The 23,631-nt window shown below is 38.3% G+C and overlaps 3 protein-coding genes across 3 annotated transcripts; all 3 read left to right on the top strand.

The window, feature by feature from the left end:
• Positions 1 to 1,795: 1,795 nt before the first annotated feature.
• nfascb (neurofascin homolog (chicken) b) lies at positions 1,796 to 12,370 on the top strand. Its single transcript, XM_053317395.1, has 26 exons — positions 1,796 to 1,871; positions 1,982 to 2,087; positions 2,195 to 2,385; positions 3,383 to 3,505; positions 3,664 to 3,882; positions 4,788 to 4,899; positions 5,066 to 5,253; positions 5,333 to 5,464; positions 5,548 to 5,691; positions 5,777 to 5,888; positions 5,990 to 6,153; positions 6,251 to 6,398; positions 6,485 to 6,609; positions 6,695 to 6,796; positions 6,920 to 7,117; positions 7,684 to 7,754; positions 7,846 to 8,068; positions 8,687 to 8,802; positions 9,512 to 9,722; positions 9,861 to 9,983; positions 10,381 to 10,554; positions 10,670 to 10,801; positions 10,889 to 10,958; positions 11,790 to 11,801; positions 11,938 to 11,973; positions 12,089 to 12,370. The coding sequence occupies exons 1-26, from the start codon at positions 1,796 to 1,798 to the stop codon at positions 12,318 to 12,320; spliced, it is 3,540 nt and encodes a 1,179-aa protein (XP_053173370.1). The 3' UTR covers positions 12,321 to 12,370.
• A 2,248-nt stretch (positions 12,371 to 14,618) lies between these two features.
• LOC128357655 (acidic mammalian chitinase-like) lies at positions 14,619 to 18,225 on the top strand. Its single transcript, XM_053318025.1, has 11 exons — positions 14,619 to 14,643; positions 14,733 to 14,762; positions 14,871 to 15,075; positions 15,779 to 15,835; positions 15,943 to 16,108; positions 16,211 to 16,335; positions 16,429 to 16,552; positions 16,642 to 16,824; positions 16,940 to 17,056; positions 17,708 to 17,840; positions 17,942 to 18,225. Exons 1-11 carry the CDS (start codon positions 14,619 to 14,621, stop codon positions 18,223 to 18,225), a joined length of 1,449 nt encoding a protein of 482 aa, XP_053174000.1.
• A 1,342-nt stretch (positions 18,226 to 19,567) lies between these two features.
• LOC128357152 (chitotriosidase-1) lies at positions 19,568 to 22,760 on the top strand. The gene is made up of 11 exons (XM_053317401.1): positions 19,568 to 19,677; positions 19,760 to 19,786; positions 19,914 to 20,118; positions 20,415 to 20,471; positions 20,572 to 20,737; positions 20,933 to 21,057; positions 21,157 to 21,280; positions 21,399 to 21,581; positions 21,760 to 21,876; positions 21,964 to 22,096; positions 22,189 to 22,760. The coding sequence occupies exons 1-11, from the start codon at positions 19,653 to 19,655 to the stop codon at positions 22,449 to 22,451; spliced, it is 1,425 nt and encodes a 474-aa protein (XP_053173376.1). The 5' UTR covers positions 19,568 to 19,652; the 3' UTR covers positions 22,452 to 22,760.
• The last annotated feature ends 871 nt before the right edge of the window (positions 22,761 to 23,631 follow it).

Genomic DNA, 23,631 nt, shown 5'->3' with positions numbered 1-23,631 from the left:
TCATTATTCATGAGATGGGTGGGCAGAGTGTAAGTGGCTGTGACGGACAGAAACTCCATTACTCAAGTGTATCAACTCTTCTAGGGTTCTTGACCTGATATTTTGGTTGACTGAGGCATTAATTGGTATACCGCACAAGCAAGAATAATTTCCTGGAGACAATTGGAAAAAATTGGGATTATCGATGCATCTGGGAAGCCACAGAGATGGGGAGGAGAGAGTCCTGATCTGACTTTACATGAGTGAGGTAGGAACTGATAACTTATTGTTTGATCATTCTAACATGACTCATGGATCATAATATATTTACAGCAATAACCTTTGAATTTTGTCAGCTAATGAAATGAGTCTTTGTGTTTGATATGACAGATTAATCGTATCAGACACTAGACGTACTTTACTACAATTTATTCCTCTCGAGCATTCAGAAGGTTGGTTTTCATCTCTGGAAGGCGGTCAGATGCAGGTTTATATTTACATTTCAAAGGAAATATTTTACTTTTTACTGACATTAATTTAAATCAAATTTAACATAAAAAGAACACTGGATAAGCTTATAATATACACTATGTTGTTATATATTAAATCAGTTGTTCCCAACCTTTTTATGTTGTGACCACTCTCTTTCAAATGTTTCATGTCTATGAGTTGTTAGCAGAAACATTTCCTCAGTTAACTTCTCAGATGGCTTCATTTAAATATCATTTTGAGGCATTATTTAACAGAAAAAGTAATACTAATTTATTTTTCTAAACTCAGACTCTTAGATTGGGAGCCACTTGATTAAATCAAACTGTGTATAAACTGTATATAACGCAGCACAGCTACAACAGTACTTACAAATGAATAGATCAGCAATGGTAATAAATTAATGAAATATACACATATTAATAACACTAACTGGGTTAGTTTTCCACATAATTGATACTTCTACTAAGAGGTTTTAAGTACATTTAGCTGATAATGCTACTTTATTTAAGATCTGAGTACTACTTTCCACCAGTGTGAAATGTTCATTGCAAAGTAAATGGTTTGTATATCAAGTGTAAGTTTTCTTGTTCAGTAATTTGCTTTGGATTATAATTCAATTACATTAATGTGCCGTATATAAGTCAAGTCAATTTCATTTATCAAATTCAAATTACAGTAGAAGTGCACTTTACATTTAAAGCAGGCCTAGACCGTACTCTTTTCAATATCATTGAAAGAGACCCAACTTTCCCCATGAGTAAGCACGATGATGACAGTGGCATCACCCTTTTAACGGGAAGAAACCTTGAGTAGAAGAGATCTCTGGGCACGCAGCCATGTGACTCGATTGGGTGGGTTGGGAGAGGAAGAGAGAGGAGGAGGGAAGATGAGGGGAGGGGGCCAAAGGGGGGCAGAGAACATAGCACAATGCAAGCAATACAGAGAGATGTATAATAATAATGATAACAATAATAATGATAGTTGTATTATATCTACACCTCCGGAGGCAGAAATACCTGCAGAAAGCAGCAAGATGAGAGGACAGTGACAAGAAAGCACAAAATTACAGGAGAGAGAAGATGCCCAGTTAATAACATACATTAACATCACATGTATATGTACAGATTGATAGGAAGAGAAGGAGAGAGGAGCTTAATGCATCATGGGAAGTCCCCCAGCAGTCTAGACCTACTGCAGCATAACTAGTGGGTGGTTCAAGGCAAGCCTGAGCCACTTAACAAGATGTTTTCTATTTGTCTTCTTTCAATCTGAGAACAGAATAATTGGTGACCAAAACCACTGCTGGATTCCATGCTCTGTAAAGATGGGTGCACTGGTCAAACCAGCGCTGCTGCTACTTTTATGGCAGAGTGTTTGGTCTTTGGACATCCCTTTGGAAGGTGAGTCAATAACTCAAGGTGTTTCCATTGTCTGGTTGTAATTTATGGCTTGCATTGTCTTCTGGCATAAGTGCCTAATACACTAAACTGATTTATTTCCCTACCTGCAGTCAGACAACCCCCAACCATCATAAAGCAGTCACTAAAGGAACATATTGTTGACCCAAAAGACACTATGGTCATAGAATGTGAAGCAATAGGAAACCCACACCCGATGTAAGAGCTGATGCCGCCCACTGAACAGTTTTAACTTCACTAACTACATTATCTGCAAACCAACTCACTGATTTTTCTGTCTCTCCACATTATGCTCAATCATGAAGTTTCTCATGGAGGCGCAATGGGAAGTATTTCAACGTTGCACGTGACTCGCAGGTATCAATGCGCAGGCGATCAGGGACGCTGGACATCTCTGCCTGGAACAAACCAGAACAGTATGAGGCAGAATATCAGTGCATTGCCTCCAACCAGTACGGATCTGCATACTCCAATAAGATCAGACTACAACTGTACAGTAGGTTAAGTCATGGGGCTAAAGTAGAATCAGCTATTTGTTTGTACTCACCACTGACAGGAGATGTACAGTGACCTCAGTGTGGGCAGTGACACAGTATTGTCAACAAATCTCATCAAAAGACCAAAACCAACAATATGTCAGTCTGTCTCTCAGTGCTTTCAGACTTCTCTACCCCGTGTGTGGCTCTCATCCCAAGCACATAAATATTCAAAAACAGGTCACAAATATTGACTTTCTTTTAAAAAAAAAGTCTAAATCATATCCTCAGTAACAACCGGGCACTGTAGTTTATAGCCAAAGTTAATTTAAAAGGAGTGAATAATGAACTACTTGAGGGGTATTTTCAGCAGCAGATTTGCTACGCTAGTGAACACAGTATTTACGGCTGAAAGGAGGATGGTGTATTTCAGATGGACACCAAATAAACTACAGTGTCCATGTTTATTGGCTGAAGGAACTCAGTGCAGCGTGTGGTTCATTGATGTGTCTTTAACAGCTTTTTGGTAACAATGGAGGTCTATGGCACAGAGGAATAAGCTATCTGATGCTTAACACAGGCAGTACTGTCGGAGAAGCATATATATTTAACATGAAACTACCTTATTCAGTGTTTTTACTAGTTTTACTCACTGGGTCCATTTGTTTTAGAGAAGAGGAGACCTCCGTGGAAACCCTGAACAATGAAACACTGAAGGAATCTTAACCGAGAGAAGTTGGTTATTGCTGGAAACAATAACAGTCATGATCACACACTCAGGACGTCATCAAACTCTCTTTCTTTTGTCATTGTTCTGATTGAAAGAACCCCATAGCGGCAGAAATGACATATTGTGTTTTTAAGAACAATATAGAATATCACTAACCTTGTCTTTTAAGATAATACAGTATGTTAATTGAGTTTTTTTACACAAAAATCACATCACATTAACCAGTGCAACCAGACTTTGCTGTTGAAAATTTATGCTGCTGAATGCATTCCTCTGTCTGTGTGAAGGAGCTCCAGTGTGGCCGAGGGAGATTATAGAGCCTGTGGTGGTCAGCGCCGGTTTGCCTCTGGTACTGTCCTGTGACCCTCCGCCTGGGCCGCCTAAACCTGAAACCTACTGGATGTCAAGCTGTGAGTGTCTCTCTAGATTTACATCTTGGTTACATAAAAGTTTCTGATGCTCAGACATGAACTGCATCATTGAGGTCTAAGTCTAAACAGGAGGAAGATATGGCGGTCTGTTAAAATATATCTCACATGTACTGACTTTGAATCATGTTTCATTTCAGGCTCATATGCAAGGCCTTTTAACTGGCCAATTCAGACAGCTTTCCCCACCATGCAGCCTGTGCGGCAGGACCGCAGGGTATCCATGGGAGAAAACGGAGATCTGTACTTCTCTAACGTCCTGGTCAACGACTCTGCTGCTGATTACTGCTGCAATGCCCGCTTCCCATATAGGAACGTCATCCAGCAGAAGATGCCTGTGGTTGTTAAGGTGCTCACAAGTGAGTATAATTTCATCCTCACAGTTACCAGTGTCTAGGTTTTTGCCATTATCTCATTTTTTTGGGTCACATTTTTTGGTGTTTACACTCATAACCCACATACATACACAGGTAAACCTCAGACATGGGCCTAAACAATAAACACAGAAAATTATTAACTGTAATAGATACAAAAGAAACAAATAATTCAAACTAGAGGTCCAGCTGGTGTTGGGTTTAGGGCTTTTAGTTACAGTCTGTGAATAAAGGATTGACCTGAGCAATGACAGAGGTCTTTGGCCTGTGGCGGCACAGATGAAACTGTTTCTATTCTTACTCTGCGGTCGTTGCAAAAGACCAGTGAGAGTAAAAACATCAGGCACATCAAGCAAAATCTTGATGTTTTCATATGGAAATCTTGTCAAAACACATTTTAAAATATGTAGTTTTATGTGTTTTTTCCCCCTGTTTACATCTTCATAATCTATGTCTGATTTCTACATACAAAAATTGAATGAGAGTAAATGTAGCCTTCGTTGCATGCAATGGCCTGAGTTGGACATTTATTACAATACGGATGACAGTTGCACGCTCAAAACCTTTAAATTAACACTCCTCTATTCATTTGTACTAACTTAACTAACAGATACATCATTAATACAACTATTTTTCATCTTTTCCTGTTATTCCTCCTTCCTGACATTTTGTGATCACCTTACTTACAGACTGGACCTTTTTCTTTTATTTCAGACTACATCTTAAAGATTCATCATTTGCTTCAACATTATTTACTAATTGTGGTAAGAGTGCACTCTGCTTCAGCTCTCCTCTCCTATTTCCTGTGGACCTCCTTTACTTCATGGGCAGGCAGAGGCTGTTTGAGGCTCAAGTGACTGTTCTTGTGCTGTGGTTTGTTTCCTCTACAGCTCGTACAATAGCCGAGGCTGCCCCCACCTGGCTGTCTCCCAAAGGCTCGTCCAGCTCCAAACTGGTCCTGCAAGGGGAGGAGCTGCTCCTGGAGTGCATCGCTGCAGGAATGTGAGTGTGAGCTCAGGAATATCCAGGGTTTTTTTTTGTCAAACTGAGTGATTGATTTAAAGCCACAAAGTGTGTCTGTATATTTTCTGTTCAGTATGAGTAAGATTTTTACTTTGATTTCATTCATAAAGTCATCCTGTGTAAAGCCTTGTTTATCATCATCAAGGCCAACTCCTCGTATTACCTGGACCAAGAATGGGGAGAACCTGGTGGTGACGTCACGCATGAAAGCAAAACACTTCAACAAGATGATTCAAATCCCAAAGGCGTCTTTTGAAGATGCAGGTGAATACGTCTGCACTGCTGCCAATAAGATCAACTACATCGAGCACACTATAACCGTCAGGGTCAAAGGTGAGACACACTTTCAGAAACATGTTTGTTTCTTAATACAACATCATGTTCCATATATTAACATACATGTGTTTTATAGCGGCTCCATTCTGGTTAGAGAAGCCCGCTGATTTAGTTTTGGCCCCTGAAGAAAATGGACGTTTGGTATGTCGTTCTGATGGGGCTCCTCGTCCCACAATTAGCTGGTTCATCAATGGAGAACCAATTGAAAGTAAGTTTTTAGAGATTCCAACAAGCTGTAAAATACTCACACTACAGCTGCTGTATTTTTATTTGCTGTGGGGTTTTTTCCAGCTGCTACACCACAGCCTAACCGACAGGTGTCAGGAGACACGCTGAACCTCCGCAGTGTTACTGCTGCAGACACCGCTATCTACCAGTGCAATGCTTCAAATCAGTATGGCTACTTATTTGCCAATGCATTGGTCAATGTGCTACGTAAGTTACCACTCTGTCACCACTCTGTCTGTAAACCTGAATATTTAATAAGTAAATTAATCCTGAATTCAAAATGTTTCTCTAGATGCAACTCCACGTATTCTCTCACCCAGAAATGAACTCATGAAGGTGACAGAGGGCAGCCGCACCTTCTTGGACTGCCGCTACTTTGGTTCGCCAGTGCCTGAGCTGCGATGGTGAGAAGATGCTGTTTGACACTTTGCTGTAAAGAGTGATCAGCTCAGAGTTTGTGTGTGCATGTGTGTGGTGTGAACTGATCGGGGATCTATTTACACAGGTCCAAATATGGACAGGGGAACCTTGAAGGAAATCGTTTTAAAACCCACAGTAACGGGACTCTGGAGATAAGACGCATACAGATCGACGACCAGGGAACTTACCTGTGTGTAGTCAGCAATATCGCAGGAAGAGATGAGATTCAAGTCCGAATAGAGGTCAAAGGTGACTGATACAAAAATTCATATTTAAAATCTTTGTCATTTTTGAAAATGCTTTGTGATTGTGTAATGTGGTATTTTATTTGATCCATTCCTCTCAGAACCCACTCTGATTGTGACAAAACCACAGAGCATGAAAGTCATACGTGGAAGTGATGTTCGCTTCGAGTGTGGCGTGAAAGCAGACATCACTACTCCTGTCACAACCACTTGGATGAAAGATAAAAAGACAGTTAATATGGGCTGGAGGTATGTCTTTTTTTATTGAACTGAAGATACACGCTTTGTAAGCTTCTTGATTTCACCAGTTTTACTCACTTGTGTGTAATCCTCAGATTGTCTTTGGATGAGTCAAATCTGGTCATCACTAACGTAAACAGAGGTGACGAGGGCAATTATACATGTCTCATTAAGAGTGAGCTTGACCAGAAGTCTGCCTCAGCACGACTAATGGTGATGGGTATGACACTTAAAAAAATAATAATAATAATCATAAACTATGGGCATGTCAGGCTTTTTAACTCTTTATATGTTTTTTTGTGTAGACCGTCCTGAACCTCCCACAAATTTGGAGTTGTCGGATCCATATGAACGTACTGTAAGACTCACTTGGGTTCCTGGAGACAGCAACCACAGCCCTATAACAGGTCAGAGCAATGCAACTTAATAACCACACACAAATAAACACGTTTTGTGAGTGTTTTTTTTTTGTATATACCAGCATTTATGGTTATATTTATGTAGATAATCTATTTAATGCTCTCTTATAGAGTACTTGGTGCAGTATGATGATGATGACTGGCTGCCTGGCAAGTGGAAAAACCTGTCAACATATCCAGGAAGCCTCAACTCTGTCATTCTGCATCTTATACCTTTCACCTACTACGAATTTCGGGTCATCGCTATCAGTGAAATCGGAATGAGTCGCCCAAGTCGTCCATCAATACGTTTCCAGTCCAGCGGTGCACGTGGGTTTACATTTTTGTTGTCAGAAGTAACAAAAGTAATAGCATTCAGAAATGATGCATGATAACTGTATTTATTGGGGTCATGGTCATGCTGGAGAATAAATGCGGGACTGATCAGAGGCCTACCTGATGGTACTATCAGGTGGATGAGAATCTAATAATCTAAAGTACCTAAAACCTTTACACAGTGTGTATGTGTGGTATATTTTAAAGTTTTTGACTTATTGGGAAATAGGTTTATTTGCTGTCTTGTTGAGAATTAGTTGAGTCAATTGATACCACTTTTATACCTGTGTTAAATATGAAGCTACAGCCGCTTAGTTTAGAATAAAGACTGGAAGTGGCAAGTGTGGCTGTGAAGAAACATAAAAAAAACTGCTTAGCAACACATCTCAAGCGCAGCAATTAACATATCTTGTTTGTTTAATCTGCATAAAACCAAAAGTTTAAAATAACCTCACAAAGATGACAAAACTCCATGAAGTCACTACACCCAGCCAAGAAAGATTCAGAAAATTACTGTTGACCTATTCCTTTGAAACTAATGCTCTGGTTTTCCTGCACAGCCCCAGATGTCGTCCCAAAGAACTTAAAAGGAGTGGGTACATGGAGAAATAACATGGAGATCAGTTGGGAGGTAATATGGACTGAAACCATCTAACGCTTGTCTTGAAAAATCATCACTGTTGAGTATTTTATTTTCTAAAAACAAACTAAACTGCTTTCAGCCTCTGATGTACAGAGAGTGGAATGGGCCCCACCTGAAGTATCTAGTATGGTGGCGACGGAGAGATTCCCGAGAAGAGTGGAAGAACGCCACCACTAAATGGCTAAAATATTACATCTACGATGCAGATACTTTTACTCCTTATGACCTAAAGGTCCAGGCTGTCAATGATTTTGGGCTGGGCCCAGAGTCTCCTGTTGTAACCGGTTACTCTGGGGAAGACCGTAAGTACCAAAATCTATTTTGTTGTAATATATATGACATACAAATGAAAGGAATAGTGTAACATTTTGGGAAACATGCTTATTCGTTTTCTTGTCAAGAGCTAGGTAAGCAGAATCAATCACCAAGCTCCCAGCAAAATAGCGAATAAGTCTCCAAGGGTTAGGGTTAGGGTTAATTCACATATTTTTCTAACCTATCAGACCATTAGTTAGAGGTCTCATAGCCTGTATGGAAGAATATGATGTTCCACTCATTTAGTCAGGTTTCTTCTTCAATCTGTTAGCCATATGTCTGTGTTTCAATCAGAAGAAGCTCAGTCACCTTGAGTAGATTATTTTTTCTTCAGTCGGTTATTTATATAATAACTTTGTCAGAAGAGAGGTGGACAAAGGACAGGAGCCGCTGCATTGACAGTTCTGCTGTAACCTGAATCTTGATTTCCAGTGAATGATTAATGCTTCTGGATAAATAAACTGCTCTGTGCGTTCTGAACACCACCTCTTCTTGTTTTTATTGTATTTTTTTCCATCTTGGAGACAAGTTGTCCTTCCTATCACCTTCATTTGTGTTCACTGATAGCAAAGACAAAGCACTATATTATTTCTGTGTTCCCAAAGGTCCCTTAACTGCACCCCTGAACCTGAGAGTGTCCGACATCGAGAGCACCCAGGTGACCGTGCACTGGGACCCAGTGGCACGCAACTCTATTATGGGAGAACTGAAAGAATATAAGGTGTGTCTACTGTCAATTCAGGATGGGATAATGGAGTTTAAATGTAACTTACATGTATATTGGTAAAGAACAACAGAAACTGAAGATGAACTGTACTTTATCTGGACAGTTCACTGCTCAACTGACAATCAAAGGACTATAATGATCTTGAAGTATTTGTTAGAGCTACTGTACAACAACATCTTTATTCTGAAGCCACAGCATGTAACAACAAACACCTGAGCCAATTATCACATCAATAACTAATTAAATTCACTTGATGTTTTGTGAGATATTTTATTTTATTTATCTGATTAATTGTATGATTTGTTTTTCTTTAGGATTATGAAGATATTCCCAGTTTGGATTATGCAATTTGTTAATTTAATAACATTGTGATTAAAAAATTACTTACTTTGTATTAACTATCTAATATATTTTTACATATATTGTTTCAATTTAAGCTGTTTTTTTAAATCAGATATTTATTTAGTATCTGGTTCAGGTTTCTCAGATTTGACTCTCTCTTGATTGGTTGTTTCAGGCTTATTTCACATTGAGAATTTGATGTCTTTGAATATGGTCATGGTCAAAACGTTACAATTCTAATTATACTCCGGTGATGATTTTCTTTTCTGGAGGAAGTGTTACCAAAAAATAACAATCTAATGTTTGTTGTAATTTCAGCAGAATTAAAATGGTGGTGGGTTTGTTGCTTCTCGTCTCGCAGGTGTACTACTGGAGGGACAGCAGTCAGCTGAGGTGGCTGAGGGTCAACAGAGCTATGAAGTCTAAAGCATTTCCAAATAATGACCCGGATCCATCTGGGGTCATCACTGGGCTCTTTCCCTATAGCAACTACAAGATGTATATAGTGGTGGCAAATAATCGATATGAAGGGCCGCCCACTAATAATATATTCTTCTCAACACCTGAAGGAGGTAAAAACTGTTGTGTGACCAAAAATCTGAGATTTACCTCGCTGATAAAACCATCCAAGGAACAAAAACACGTGCACATCAAATTAATTTTCAGTCTAAGCTCATGTTTGTCATTTCCTGCTGTGTTTTTGTCCGTAGTACCATCTGTTCCTAGATCCTTCAGGATCCAACAGCGACATCTGGACAGCATTTACGTTGACTGGGACGTGCCAGCAGAGCCCAACGGAGTCATCACCGGATATTCCCTCAAGTACCAAACAGGTACACCATCCAAACATCTGAAACACTCTCAAAGACATCAAGAGATTTCTAGCCATCGTGACAGTCTACACATGAATATTTTAAAGTATAATGTAGTGTGCTGCAGTCCTCCTTGGAGAAGCAACAAAGCTTTAATAACAGGAAAGGAAACATTTTATTTCACTAAAGCTGGCAAGGCTTTTCACGTAACACTTGGGTGCATATCACTGTTGCACATAATAGTTCACTTAAATATGCACTCAATGACCAGAATACCACCGAAGCAGGTTCTTGAGAGTGTAATAAACACTTATCTAGGCACTCTCCAAGCAGGTAAGGTACTTAATCGCTCAATTGTGTGCACTCTACCAGCATCAAGAGTTCTTATAGCTCATTGGAATTTCCACTTTTGCCACAGTAAATACCACCAGGGGAGAGGAGCTGCAGTCTGAGGAGTTCCCTCCAAACGTAACAAGTTTCTCAGTCCGGCGATATGACCGCTACACTCGATACAGATTCTCTGTGGCAGCACGAACTGTGATCGGGATAGGGGAATGGCATACAGAGGAGTCACCCCACTACACCACTGAAAGTAAATTACTACTTGCCCTATGCACTTTTGTCTATCTATTGAATAAGCACTTTAAACTGCTGAGTGGATGTTGACTTTGATGATGTGTGTGGTTTTGTCTTTTGTCTATGTACAGTCTATGCTCAGGACCAGGTGGACATCTCCACTCAGGGCTGGTTCATCGGTATAATGTGCGCTGTGGCTCTCATCGTGCTCATCCTACTTATAGTCTGCTTCATCAAGAGAAGCCGAGGGGGGAAATACCCAGGTACGATGATGACTCCTGGCATTCATATTCTACATCCAATATTATGACATTGTATCTCTTATAACAAGGTTGTTGTTTTAATTACAGTACGGGAAAAAAAGGACATTTCATTAGAGCCAGTGGATGACAAAGATCAGGAAGGATCATTCGACTATCGGTAAACATAACAGCACACAGCTGGTGGAAAATGAAAAACACTCACAGCAAGCATTCCTGCTTCCACTGAATAAAAATGTGTATTTTAGCACATTTTATTATTAAGTTATCAGCCTGTACTACATCTTATTTTACAAACATTTGATTTAAGGTTTCCAAGATGTCCAATCACGCACTATTATTGATATAAAGGCATAGTAGTAATACTGCTCAACACCCAACATAACACTGCTAACAGTGTTATTGTTGTAATATATAACAATAGGCACTTATTTACATCCATTTGCTCTGTAACTGTGCATTAGCATTCTGTTTAGTGAAGTAAAGGTGCCCTGTGGAGCTTTCTTGTGAAAAAAACTGCACATTTTTCTTTTTCATAAAACATTTTGTGAACCCTGTTTAAAAAACAAAAAACAATCTTAAATCCTGCAGAGCTGCAAGAGTCTTCATTGCTTGTATTGGCACATTGCTACATGTTTTTGCACATAACAACCACCAAATATAGATCAGTGGAGGAGCAGGGAACTGGAGACACAGAAATGTGTAAGATACAAACAAAATGTTGGATCCATTCCTAAAAACATTGCTCCATAGTACTTTTGGTGGTCAAAAACTCCACAGAGCACCTTTGAAGTTGATTCAATTTTAGCATGGTGCTACACAGGTACAAATCAAATATGCTTACAGTTATGATTACCTTTTATGACAACTCTTTGATCATACTTACATTGTTTTCTGATTTTTTTTCTCCCTATTTACTCTACCTTTACCTTTACCCCCCCCCCCCACCCCAAAACCTCAACCTTATTCTTTTCGCACTGAACAACCCAAGGTCTCTTGAAAGGTATGAAATGACTAAATATTGACACATTGACATGATTGACATTTAAACTGTACAATATTGCATAGATAATAGAGATTTGTTAAGCTGTACAGTAAATAATCAATGAATCAATGAAATCTGATCCTTCTCTTCTTAGGATAGCGCGTGTGTCCACTCTGCCCTACCCCCGACGGTACGTACTACACATACACATTGTGAATCACTGCCACGTAAAACTGACTGATTAGAAAAGCAGGTTGCATTTTAAACTCTATCTTTAATGGTTTCTTTTTTGCATTTCTTTGTAGGGAAGAGGAAAGAGGGCTGCAAAGAGGTCAGCCATCAATGGAGGCAATGATAAAGCATTCAGACAGTGACGACAGTCTGGTGGACTACGGAGAAGGTGGAGAGATACCGTTCAATGAGGACGGCTCGTTCATTGGCCAGTACACAGGAAACAGGAGAGATGTCAGGGAGCTGGACTTTGGTGGAAATCTTGAGCTCCACTCTCCAATGAATACCATCTACTCCCTGGCATAGAACTCACAAATCAAAACTTCTTTCTTGACTTCAACTCATTTATCACATGCTTGTACTCTCCAACTCGAAAAGAAGATCTGGAGGACCTTGTGGTGCCTGCAGGAGGAGACACATGGGGGTGTTGTTACCCTCTGAGCAGCTTCCATGCATTTTATGAAGATGGCAGAATAGTTGGGACAATACTGAGATGAGATGCTTTCATTCAACTGATGTAAATGAAGCTTTACCATTTCTTTTTCATAGTGTGTTTCCTGTAAATACGTAAAAAATACTGTGTTGATGGGCATGAGCACACATACACACACATGTACATGTTCAAATATCCTGTTTATGGAGAGAGGCTGCACATTAGAAGAGGCGGAAGTAGATCAGTTTATCATGTTGATAAAAAGCAGCTGCAAGGAACAACTTCACTACTGTTAGTACATCTTTCTTTCTTTCTTTCTTTCTTTCTTTCTTTCTTTCTTTCTTTATATATCAATAATTTGTGATTTGTGTAAATAAGGGCTTCATACTATACAGTGTCCCTGAGCTTAGACTGCCTTCTAATAAGGGTAATACAATTTCTCAAGGGACTAAATGATTCATCTGCATTCATCTGTCAGTTTGCATTTTGGTCTGATGGGAGACAAGAGGTCGAACCATTTGGGGAATCAGCAAGCAGCCATAAACCAGCTGTAAAATCATAAAGTGCTGATATTTCTCTATATGAACTCGACTCAACTATTTCCCTGTTTCACTCACAATGCACATAGATCCAGCATAAATGACTAATGTTGATGTAACCGCTTTAGTTTATTTGACTCCTAACAGCATCTGTGTATTATACCCTAATGAAAATAAAGTGGAAATATTTATTTCTAGTATGTTTGATGTGATTCTGAATATCACATTTTGCTGCCCTGTTTCCTAATTAAGAGATAACCAGGTTTATTATTGATATTTGCAATTTAATGTAAATTCAAATCATAGAACATGTGATTTATGTACTTTAAAAACTGGTCCTTCAAACTGCATTAAGCAAAAGCTAAAAAAGGTGTTGCCATTCTCTTGAACTATAACCTACAGTATGTGCTCCCACACAAGTTAACTCAAAGTTACATCATCACCCAAGGATGATACAGATTTATGGCAAAGGACATCTTATCTCTTCATTTATCAAGTCATTGATATGATAGTGTCTGAAATTGTTGTACTTAATAGTAAAAACCTCAATATGGTGTTGAGTCCAACAATATATATACTGTTGGCTATAACACCATAATGAGGTTGTATTGTTGCAGTGCTCTAATTGGAGCAATTCATGACACATATGTAAAGTCAAGAATGAACAAAATGCAATTTGAGACTAAAACAGGTCACTCAACAGTGTATTTCCAAATAGTAATAAGCTTCTTAGTGCATTTATCAACTGAAACAATGAAAATTAGTGTTGATATAATGTAAACCATATTTTAGTGCATCAAGAATGTGTTGACATATCAATGAGTCACTCAAAATTCAAATAGAAATGCTAAAAATGTCTTAATTATAGCTTCTAAAATGTGAATATATTCTTTGTCTTACAGTATACGATGGTAAATCTTTGGGTTTTGAATTGTTTATCTAACAAAACTAAGAACTTAAAGATGTCACCAATTGATTGATGCACTGAAAAAAATAATCATCAGATTAATAGGTAATGAAAAGCTTTAGCCATATTGTATTTGAAGTTTTAGAGAAATATATGAAACTAAAGAAAACTTTAGAGGTGTTATGTTTGTGTGTACCATGTCATCACCATGGAAATCCCTTTAATCATTAAGTTATCTGACATACAACGCCTCAGTTCAAACGTTTATCATATTTTATCTGTGGATTTCGCCAGTTTTTCAGTTATGAGTCAATTTACAGAAAACACTTTGGATAACCTTACGCCCTCTGAATCAATAAAAATAGATATCACAGCTAGACCTACTGTGACAGCCATACTCCTTGGAGCATCCATTACACCTCCCTTGCATACAGCCTTTGTCCTGGGCTTATCACGTCTATAAAAACAGACTCCCAGGTGGATCCGAATCACATTCAGCTGATCAACTACAAACAGGTAAGTCATCACTACACAGAGGTGTAAGTGGTATACATTTTAGAAGATGCTATGTTTTAATATTTGCAGCTTAACTACCTGCTGTGACATAGCCTGAAGAATTGGATGCAGTTTACAAAAATGGAAAGGCAAAATTATAATAATTCATGACATACCACATTTTTTTATTGTTGCAGTCAAATCTGAGGAAAAGGCTCAGCTGACACAACATGGCTCGATTTACACTCCTGGCAGGTAGGTTGGATTATATCAGTTGTTCATTCAATTAAAGGCTGTGGTCTCATGCATAAAAAAAGAAATAATTTAATATCTTTTCTTTTCAGGATTGTCCCTGTTGATGTGCCTTCAAGTAGGTATGGATTCATTATTTAACTTCTTCACATGTTTGTGATATTTGCTTCTTAATAATCATTACTTACTAGTAGAAACATTATTCTTATCATTTCTTCCTTTTCCAAAAGTGTCTTCTACCAGACTGGTGTGCTACTTCACCAACTGGTCCCAGTACAGACCAGGCGCTGGCAAATATCTACCTGACAATGTTGACCCTCATCTCTGTACGCATCTGATCTACGCTTTCTCAATAATCAACCCTTCTAACGAGCTGTCGACCTATGAGTGGAATGATGACGTCCTCTATAAATCCTTCAATCAGCTCAAGAACAAGTGAGTTTTCCCTGCCTGTAATATCAATCTGCCTATAGTCAAGTCGTCTGTTGTTGTCTGTATATCAGATAAGCAGCTGGAATTAAGTTGGATGTTGTGGCTTATGGATTATGTGGATTCATTCAGTTTGTAATATCAAGTAACTTTAAAAAAAAACAAACAAACTAGCTCTTAGTTTAACTGCAGTGTTAATGTAGCATTCATAATGATATATCTTCTTACTGTTCTATGAAAACCAACACAAAACAGCCCTGTCTTCAAATGTTTGTAAGTTTTTATATTCTCTTTAAGAAGTAGGCATTTTCTCCTTTCCCCCCCATGAATGAATACTTTATTTTTCCTGTAAATGTTCAAATCACTACATTTGGACAGACATGGTTTTCAAAAGGGAGCAAAGATTTGCTCATGTACCGTACATAAGTACAGGGGCCAAAATCCATATCTTATGAGCAAAAATCAATTTAAAAGTTGATCTGAGGATTATAAATCTTTAGACATCCAAATTAACTGTGTGAGGAAACACAAAGAGGGAATTTGACTCTAAAAAGACTGTAAATGTGGCAGATATGAGCTTTTATAAGCTTCAGATAAACCTTTTAACTTATAACAGAGTATTTTTACATTGTACATTTGCTACTTTGACTTTTTTTAAAGATCTAAATACTACATTGATTAATTGAACGTTGTTGCACGTCCCCCACAGAAACCCCGAGCTGAAGACTCTGTTGGCCGTTGGCGGGTGGAACTTTGGAACAACTCAGTGAGTCTTCAAGGCTTCAACAACATGGACAACATGGACTCATTAATCATATGAATTAACAAAGAGCATTATAAACAGTGTTGGTATTGTGTGTTAAATTTCTACAGATTTACCATCATGGTGTCATCCCCTGCCAACCGCCAGAGGTTCATCCAGTCCTCAATTAAATTCTTAAGACTGCATGGCTTTGATGGGCTTGACCTGGACTGGGAGTATCCTGGAGCAAGAGGAAGCCCACCAGAGGACAAGAGGAGGTTCACAGTACTCTGTCAGGTCAGTTTTTAAATCTGAAGCATTGACTGATTTGAGATACTATAACAGTGAGGAAACTTTGAAAATGCCCACATCATGAACATGATTCCCTCTTGTGTTTAGGAATTACTCGCCGCCTTTGAAAAAGAAGCTGTTGATACCAAAAGGCCACGTTTGATGCTCACAGCTGCAGTGGCTGCTGGAAAGGGAAACATTGACAACGGTTATGAGATTGCTGATGTGTCAAAGTGAGTTAATTCAATATATTTTATGTTTAAGCTATAAAACAAAACAAAAAAAGACTGTCTTTTTTATTTTTTGGTCACATCTGTTTGTCTCAGGTTCTTAGACTTCATAAATGTCATGAGCTATGACTTCCATGGAGCATGGGACCCCTTCACTGGTCACAACAGCCCTCTGTACAGCAGCTCTTCTGATCACGGCCAGAACATCTACTTCAATGTGGTGAGTAAACTGATCAGCAAAGTTCATGAATGTCTAACATGTGCTTGATTGAATACATGAAATCATGTCTTCTTTTTTTTTACTCACAGGATTTCGCTATGAGATACTGGAGAGACCAAGGAGCTCCTGTTGACAAGCTCATGGTTGGTTTTGCTACATATGGACGCACATTTCGCACATATGCAGCAGCTAACGGTGTTGGAGCACCTGCTAGTGGACCAGCCTCAGCTGGGCCCTACACCCGTGAAGCTGGGATTTGGTCTTACTACGAGGTCAGTGAAGGTTCAGTGCTGAGACACAACTTATTTAATTTATATATACATCACAGCTTTAATTTAATACAATCATGTTGAGGATTTTTGAGCATCATTTTCTTTCAAAATACAGATTTGCACCTTCCTTCAAGGAGGCAGTGTCCATTGGATTGATGAGCAGAAGGTGCCATATGCCATGAAAGGCAATGAGTGGGTTGGGTTTGATAACAAGGACAGCTTTGACATCAAGGTAACAAATACATCATTTCCCCTCACATCTATGTTTATGACCATTATACATTATACGCAAAATAAAACCAGATACCACAAGTGCTACTGGTCGACTATCAGCACTGTGGCTGATCACAATGAAGCTGCACACTCAGCACATACAATTTTTAATACTACAGATTGGGCAGAAGGTGGCACTCTAACTTTCAACTTAATGTTTCTCTTTATATATAAAACCTCAGGTCTGAAGTCATTTCTTGAATTTTAATAGTCTCCTACATTACAATAAGTGTTAGAAAGCCAAACCACTGGTGCACAAATCAAATCAAAATATCTTTCATGTTCTTACATGGTAGAGCAGCCAAACGTACATATACTTGGACTGTAACCTAAATTGTTTGAAAATTGTTTACACTCCATATCAATGGCAGTAGGCCTAATGCAGGTCAGACATCATTTAACCTGTAATGACAATGTTCCAATTTCCAGATGTAAAGCTTTCTCCACACATATAAAAACAAAAATGTTTTAATTCTAATTAAATTATGCTGAAATACTTGAGAAAAAGTAGTGGGGTGTTTAAACCAATGAGTTACACTAAATGCTTGTTGACAAAACACAAAACTTACATTTTTAACTGAAGCCCTCTCTTTTAAATGATATTCCACAGGCAAAGTATGTGAAAGACAATAAGTTTGGAGGAGCTTTCGTCTGGTCTCTGGATCTGGATGATTTCAGTGGACAGTTCTGTGGACAGGGAAACTACCCTCTCATCAATCACCTGCGCTCTCTTCTGGATTCAGGTAAACAGCAATTAGACAACAAAACTGTACAGCATGAGAACATTTTACCAAAATATTTCCTTCTGTAATCTCGCTAATTTAAATATATTTTACCTGTCTAGATTTTCCATCTCCTCCTCCTGTAACCACACGTCCACCTGTGGTCACCACAAACGTTCCCAGCCCTGTCGACACCACTGCAGCTATTGCAACTACAACTGCCAAAACCACAACCACAACTGTTGCTTCTGGAAGTGGTTTCTGTGCTGGGAAGACTGATGGCCTGTACATGAATGACAAAGACGGCAACTCCTTCTTTCAGTGCTCCCACGGAGATACATACGTTCAGAGATGTCCAGCTGGTCTAGTTTTCAATCCTAGATGCAGTTGCTGCAGCTGGCAATAAATAAAGTCTTCTTCATCAAACAAAATAGTGTGTTTCATTTTTTAAATGCGTCACTGAATGGAAATATTGTCATTTTCATAGATTAACATTATAAAGTCTAAATTCCACCCTAGATTCAGTGTTGCAGTAAAGTAGTGTTTTCCATTCTGTGCCTTTATTATATTAGTCTACTTTCTACTACACTGTATTTAAATACATACTGTAGGCTTATATAATCCTGTCTGACATGACATACAGCAGGACACTGACCCTAAAAATACATAAATATACCAGGTCTGTCTGAAGTCCAAAGAAGCACAAAAGGCCTGATGTTATGGTAATCAGATCTCATTACCAGTAAACATCTTTAGAAAAAATGAGAACATTCAAAATTCAGTCAGGATATGTGAACATAAGTGATCTGTTTGTTATCATGATGATAAATCATAAGTGGCATTTTAACAGTTATAATCGAGGCTTGTATGAACTATAACATGAGCACTGACACAGTGAATACGCCACAGAGAGGCAACAGGGACACAATCCTTCTTCAGCGGGAGGTGTATTGGATACACTCATGAGTGTTTTTTGCTTTTAAAAAAAGTTTTTATTTATTATTTGTATAAATTGTTTTATGTTTGTAATCTACATCATAAGATTATGGCTCCCCCTAATTTCTTCTTCCCAGGAGTTGATCGACTCCTGCCCCGACCTTCTAACTTCAATATGCTTCTCTCTCTTATCCTTCCTCTCTCTCCTCTCTACCCCAACTGGTCGAGGCAGATGGCCCCCCACTCTCTTCTGAAGAGTACGGTTTAGAATCTGCTCTATGTGTAAAGTGCCTTGAGATGACTTTGTTGCGATTTGGCGCTATACAAATAAAGATTGATTGATTGATTGATTGATTGATTGATTGATTGATTGATTAGAAAATTGCTACACGCTGAAGATGGGCATCAGTGTGGCAATTTTAAAAAGTTAATTTTGAGCCCTGTCTTTTTCATTATAGACCAATTTAAGGATCCAGCACCCAGTTTTCATGGTATTATTTTAAGTTAAGTGCATTGTGTCTTATTTTTCATGGCCACATATTGAGAAATTACCAGTGACACAGAGAGTGTTTGGTGATGGACTATTTATATTATTAATCATCAATCACATGTTGTTTCTTATTATGCAATCTGTTGTCTGCAGCTGCCCAACCAGATTGCTTAAAACTACAGTATACATTTTTTCTTTGTGAGGGTCAAAGACCTTTAAATAGCTTCTGTTTTTATTTGCTTTTGATGAAGCAATAACCTTGTGATCAACATTTTGGGTAAGGGACCATGTGTTTCCAGTTAATGATTGTCACAAGTTGTGTATTTTGTCATCAGTATGAGGAAGCTCCTCAGTGCTCTACTTAAGACATTTTGGCAGCTGCAAGAGCTCATTGAATCACAGCCACCATGAACAAGCTAATTGTAATTGGAGGTAAGGCACAAAGAAAAGCTATGATTTAGTTTTTCTTGAATTTTTACCTCATGTAAACTGACTATATGTTTGACTTTTGAAGGTCTCTTTCTCTGCTTTGGAAGTTTGGGTGAGTTTATAACTTAAATTAAGTAACTACATTTAACTTACATTAATTATTACTTGTTAGATGTGTATTCAATTTATTATTATTATTAAAAGATTGATGGAAACTAATTCTGTTCTTCCATGTTTAGTTTCATCCACCAGACTGGTGTGTTATTTCACCAACTGGTCCCAATATAGACCTGGCAATGGGAAGTTTATGCCTTCAAATATTGAACCCAACCTGTGCACCCACCTGATCTATGCTTTTGCCGGTATTAATGCCGGAAATGAGTTGATAAACATAGAGTGGAATGATGAGCAACTCTATAAATCTTTCAATGGACTCAAACAGAGGTAACCTCTTCAAATATTAATTTCTTGAACTATTTTTTTTTAATGTCTTACTCTATTTTAGCTTGTGTTTTCTATTCTCTTCACTCTTTGATAACTATTTTTAGTAGTATTTAAATGTCCTTTTTATGGTTTCTTTTGCACTTTATCTCATTGCTTTAAATGTCAATGTAAAACACTTTCATTTGCTTCATGGCTGAAATGATGTGTAAATGAACCTGTCTTTAACCCCCAACATCTACATTACCTCTTGTTATACAAAATAACCATTGCAACAAAATGTGTATATACTCCCTCAGCAATCCAAATCTCAAAACACTGTTGGCAGTCGGAGGCTGGAACTTTGGAACACAAAAGTGAGATATTTAACATAAAACAAAACATAAATATCATATTATATGTATGTTCTGCATACCTTTTTTAAAAGCACCTTTCTTTTCCCAAAATGCCACTCAGATTCACTACTATGGTATCGTCACCAGCCAACAGGAATACATTTATTCAATCTTCTATTCAATTCCTGAGAAAACACGGTTTTGATGGACTTGATCTGGACTGGGAATATCCTGCTGCAAGAGGAAGTCCTCCACAGGACAAGCAGAGATTCACCACGTTATGCAAGGTAAGGCCTACAGCAGAGGAATACAATGTATCAGGCTTTTGATACACATACAATACTTTTTTCTTTTTTTGCCCATGGGATTCATTAACAATAAGAAAACATAGAAAATCCCCAGCCTTAACTCCCCATCACCCCAACACCTTTTTTTTTTTTTAAAGATATGACATGACTTTTCAACTCTTGTATGGTGTACAGGAACTCCTACAGGCGTATGAGGCTGAGGGAAAAGCATCTGGCCGTCCCAGATTAATGATTTCTGCTGCTGTGTCTGCTGGGAAAGCAACTATTGATGCTGGTTATGAAATCGCAGAGATCGCAAAGTAGACAAACATTTCATTCTCATCATTCATCATTCCAGTTATGAGTTGTCTACCTTTTTCTTTTTTTTCATGAACTTGATCTGACTTGTATTTTATCAGGTACCTGGATTTTATTAACGTGATGACATATGACTTTCATGGCACCTGGGAGAGGGTTACAGGACATAACAGCCCCTTATACAACGGATCCCAAGACACTGGAGACAATGTTTACTTAAATACTGTGAGTACAGGGATTACCGGTTTACTGCATTGTGAATTTAAAGACAGGGTGTCGTTTTTTTAATATAATCCCAACTCTTTCTGTTTTTTGTTTCTTTCTGTCTTTATTTACATTTCAGGACTTTGCCATGAGGTACTGGCGGGACAAGGGAACACCTGTGGAAAAGCTAAATATGGGTTTTGCAACATATGGGCGAACATTTCGACTGTCTACTCAGTCCAGTCAAGTTGGAGCACCAGCCAGTGGTCCCGCTGCTGCTGGTACTTTTACAAGGGAGGCCGGCTTCTGGTCCTATTATGAGGTGAAACTGCCAACTACTTATTTAACTACTTATATTAAACTCCACTGTATGTTACTGATTTTGTTTTTAAAAAGGTTATCTTATTGTGAAAGTGTGGGAGACGTGAAGTGAAAGAGTTAAATATTATTAAGCTTTCATATATCAGGTTAAAATAAAATGACCCTTTTTATATTTTCAGATTTGTGGTTTCCTCAAAGGTGCCAGTGTTCAGCGGATTGAGGATCAGAAAGTGCCATATGCTGTCAAGCAAAATGAGTGGGTTGGATATGACGACAAAACCAGCTATGAGACTAAGGTAGTCATTCATTTATAGAAGAATATTTCTCAGTAATTATTTAACTCACTGATATATATTGTTGGACTGTTTTCTATCCTCCTTCAGGCTCAGTATCTAAAGGACAACAGATTTGGAGGGGCCTTCATCTGGGCTCTGGATCTTGATGACTTTAACGGACAGTTCTGTGGAGAAGGACGCTATCCTCTCATCAGCTATCTCCGTACTCTAGTGGCTTCAGGTAAGCAGGAAACATATTTAATTCCTTTTGTTTTTTATTTCATTTTTATTGTAATTTACAGAATACTCATGACGGACTCTTGATGTTTGCAGATCTTCCTCCACTTCCCACTCCAGGCCCCACTCTGGCTCCCGTGAATCCATCCACAACCACCAAACCTCCTGGACCTACAATCGCTCCTCCCACTAAAAGCCCTGATCCTGATAACTTCTGTGCTACAAAGGCTGGTGGGCTTTATGTCAAACCTGATGACCCAGGTTCTTTTTACAATTGTGCCAACGGCATGACCTTCGTCCAACACTGCCCATCTACTTTAGTCTTTCGAGAAAGCTGCAAATGTTGTGGTTGGCCATAAAGGCAAACATACTACTGTGTGTTTCACAAGCTTCAATAGCTGTTGTGTGTGTGTTCAGTTCAATTAAGAATGTAGTACTGCAGAGAAGGCGGATTGAACTACTGTTTTTCTAAAAGCAGCAAATTAAAATGTAAATCCTGCATTAAACATATAATGATAATCATTACAGAAGCTTTGGATTCTGGGTTTTCTTTCTATTGCACCACAGCATGAAGTATACTTGACTAGATTTCATTGTGATTTATAATGCTGTATAATAAAAAGATACAAGTTGCACATTAAAGGGAACTAAGTATATTTCAACATGGACCCTATTGTCCCATCTTTTTGTGTGAAAGCAATTAACATCTTTTAGACTAGCTATACTTTCTATACTCCAACACAACAAACTCCTCCCAGCACTCCTCTATTCAACTCTGTCATGGCTGAATATTTAATATATTTCAAAACTTGACACTTGTGAGATTTTAAAACTGGAATAATTAAAGTTCTAGTGTCAAGGACACAAACATAAGTTTAAATGTTCTAATAGCTGTACTGTAATGCTGCCACTTGTCTAAAATATGAGTATACAGTTATTATTTCAGGGTCATCTTCACATACATTCACATCCAAAACAGGTAAAACAGTGTGTGTGTGTGTGTGTGTGTGTGTGTGTGTGTGTGTGTGTGTGTGTGTGTGTGTGTGTGTGTGTGTGTGTGTGTGTGTGTGTGTGTGTGTGTGTGTCATGCACTGCTCAATTGGAAAAGGAATGTCAAAAATAATATTCCAGCAAAGGTATTTCACACCCAGTGAGCAGGAAGTCCTAAATTACACCATCGTGCCAAACAATCAACACCCTTATAGGTGTAGCAACATTTCTCGTCAAGAAGGAAATTGAGAGGGAGATGTGAAAGTTAAATATTATTCTTAATGACCACACATTCCATGATAATGTCAAGTAAACACAGATAGGAAGACTTCAGCTTATCTTCAGTTTATCTACAGAGGTTCAGTGATTTGGAATATGTAACCATCACAATATTTTAACTTTTACTAATTTTTTATTTGCAACTGTAAACGGTTTGTCTCTATTACTGCAATGTTATCCTTATGGATTATCTTTGTAAACAGCCCACTTACTTCGTGCAATTGTACAGCATATATGTAAATGTATTATCTTGTGAAATCTTAATCTCTC

Source organism: Scomber japonicus, chromosome 4 (assembly GCF_027409825.1).
Source record: "Scomber japonicus isolate fScoJap1 chromosome 4, fScoJap1.pri, whole genome shotgun sequence".
Classification (NCBI taxonomy): domain Eukaryota; kingdom Metazoa; phylum Chordata; class Actinopteri; order Scombriformes; family Scombridae; genus Scomber; species Scomber japonicus.
This window is presented reverse-complemented; position numbering and strand designations above follow the sequence as displayed.

What these genes read in the sequence shown, in the direction of transcription:
- LOC128357655 (XM_053318025.1), top strand. Translation starts at nt 14,619, where the DNA reads ATGGCTCGATTTACACTCCTGGCAG. An exon ending in AGAACATCTACTTCAATGTG is followed by an intron (nt 16,553 to 16,641) that starts GTGAGTAAACTG and finishes TTTTACTCACAG; the next exon opens with GATTTCGCTATGAGATACTG. An exon ending in GGATTTGGTCTTACTACGAG is followed by an intron (nt 16,825 to 16,939) that starts GTCAGTGAAGGT and finishes TTCAAAATACAG; the next exon opens with ATTTGCACCTTCCTTCAAGG.
- nfascb (XM_053317395.1), top strand. Translation starts at nt 1,796, where the DNA reads ATGGGTGCACTGGTCAAACCAGCGCTGCTGCTACTTTTATGGCAGAGT. An exon ending in ATAGGAAACCCACACCCGAT is followed by an intron (nt 2,088 to 2,194) that starts GTAAGAGCTGAT and finishes TCAATCATGAAG; the next exon opens with TTTCTCATGGAGGCGCAATG. An exon ending in AACCTACTGGATGTCAAGCT is followed by an intron (nt 3,506 to 3,663) that starts GTGAGTGTCTCT and finishes GTTTCATTTCAG; the next exon opens with GCTCATATGCAAGGCCTTTT.
- LOC128357152 (XM_053317401.1), top strand. Translation starts at nt 19,653, where the DNA reads ATGAACAAGCTAATTGTAATTGGAG. An exon ending in CAAGCTAATTGTAATTGGAG is followed by an intron (nt 19,678 to 19,759) that starts GTAAGGCACAAA and finishes TGACTTTTGAAG; the next exon opens with GTCTCTTTCTCTGCTTTGGA. An exon ending in TGGAACTTTGGAACACAAAA is followed by an intron (nt 20,472 to 20,571) that starts GTGAGATATTTA and finishes AATGCCACTCAG; the next exon opens with ATTCACTACTATGGTATCGT.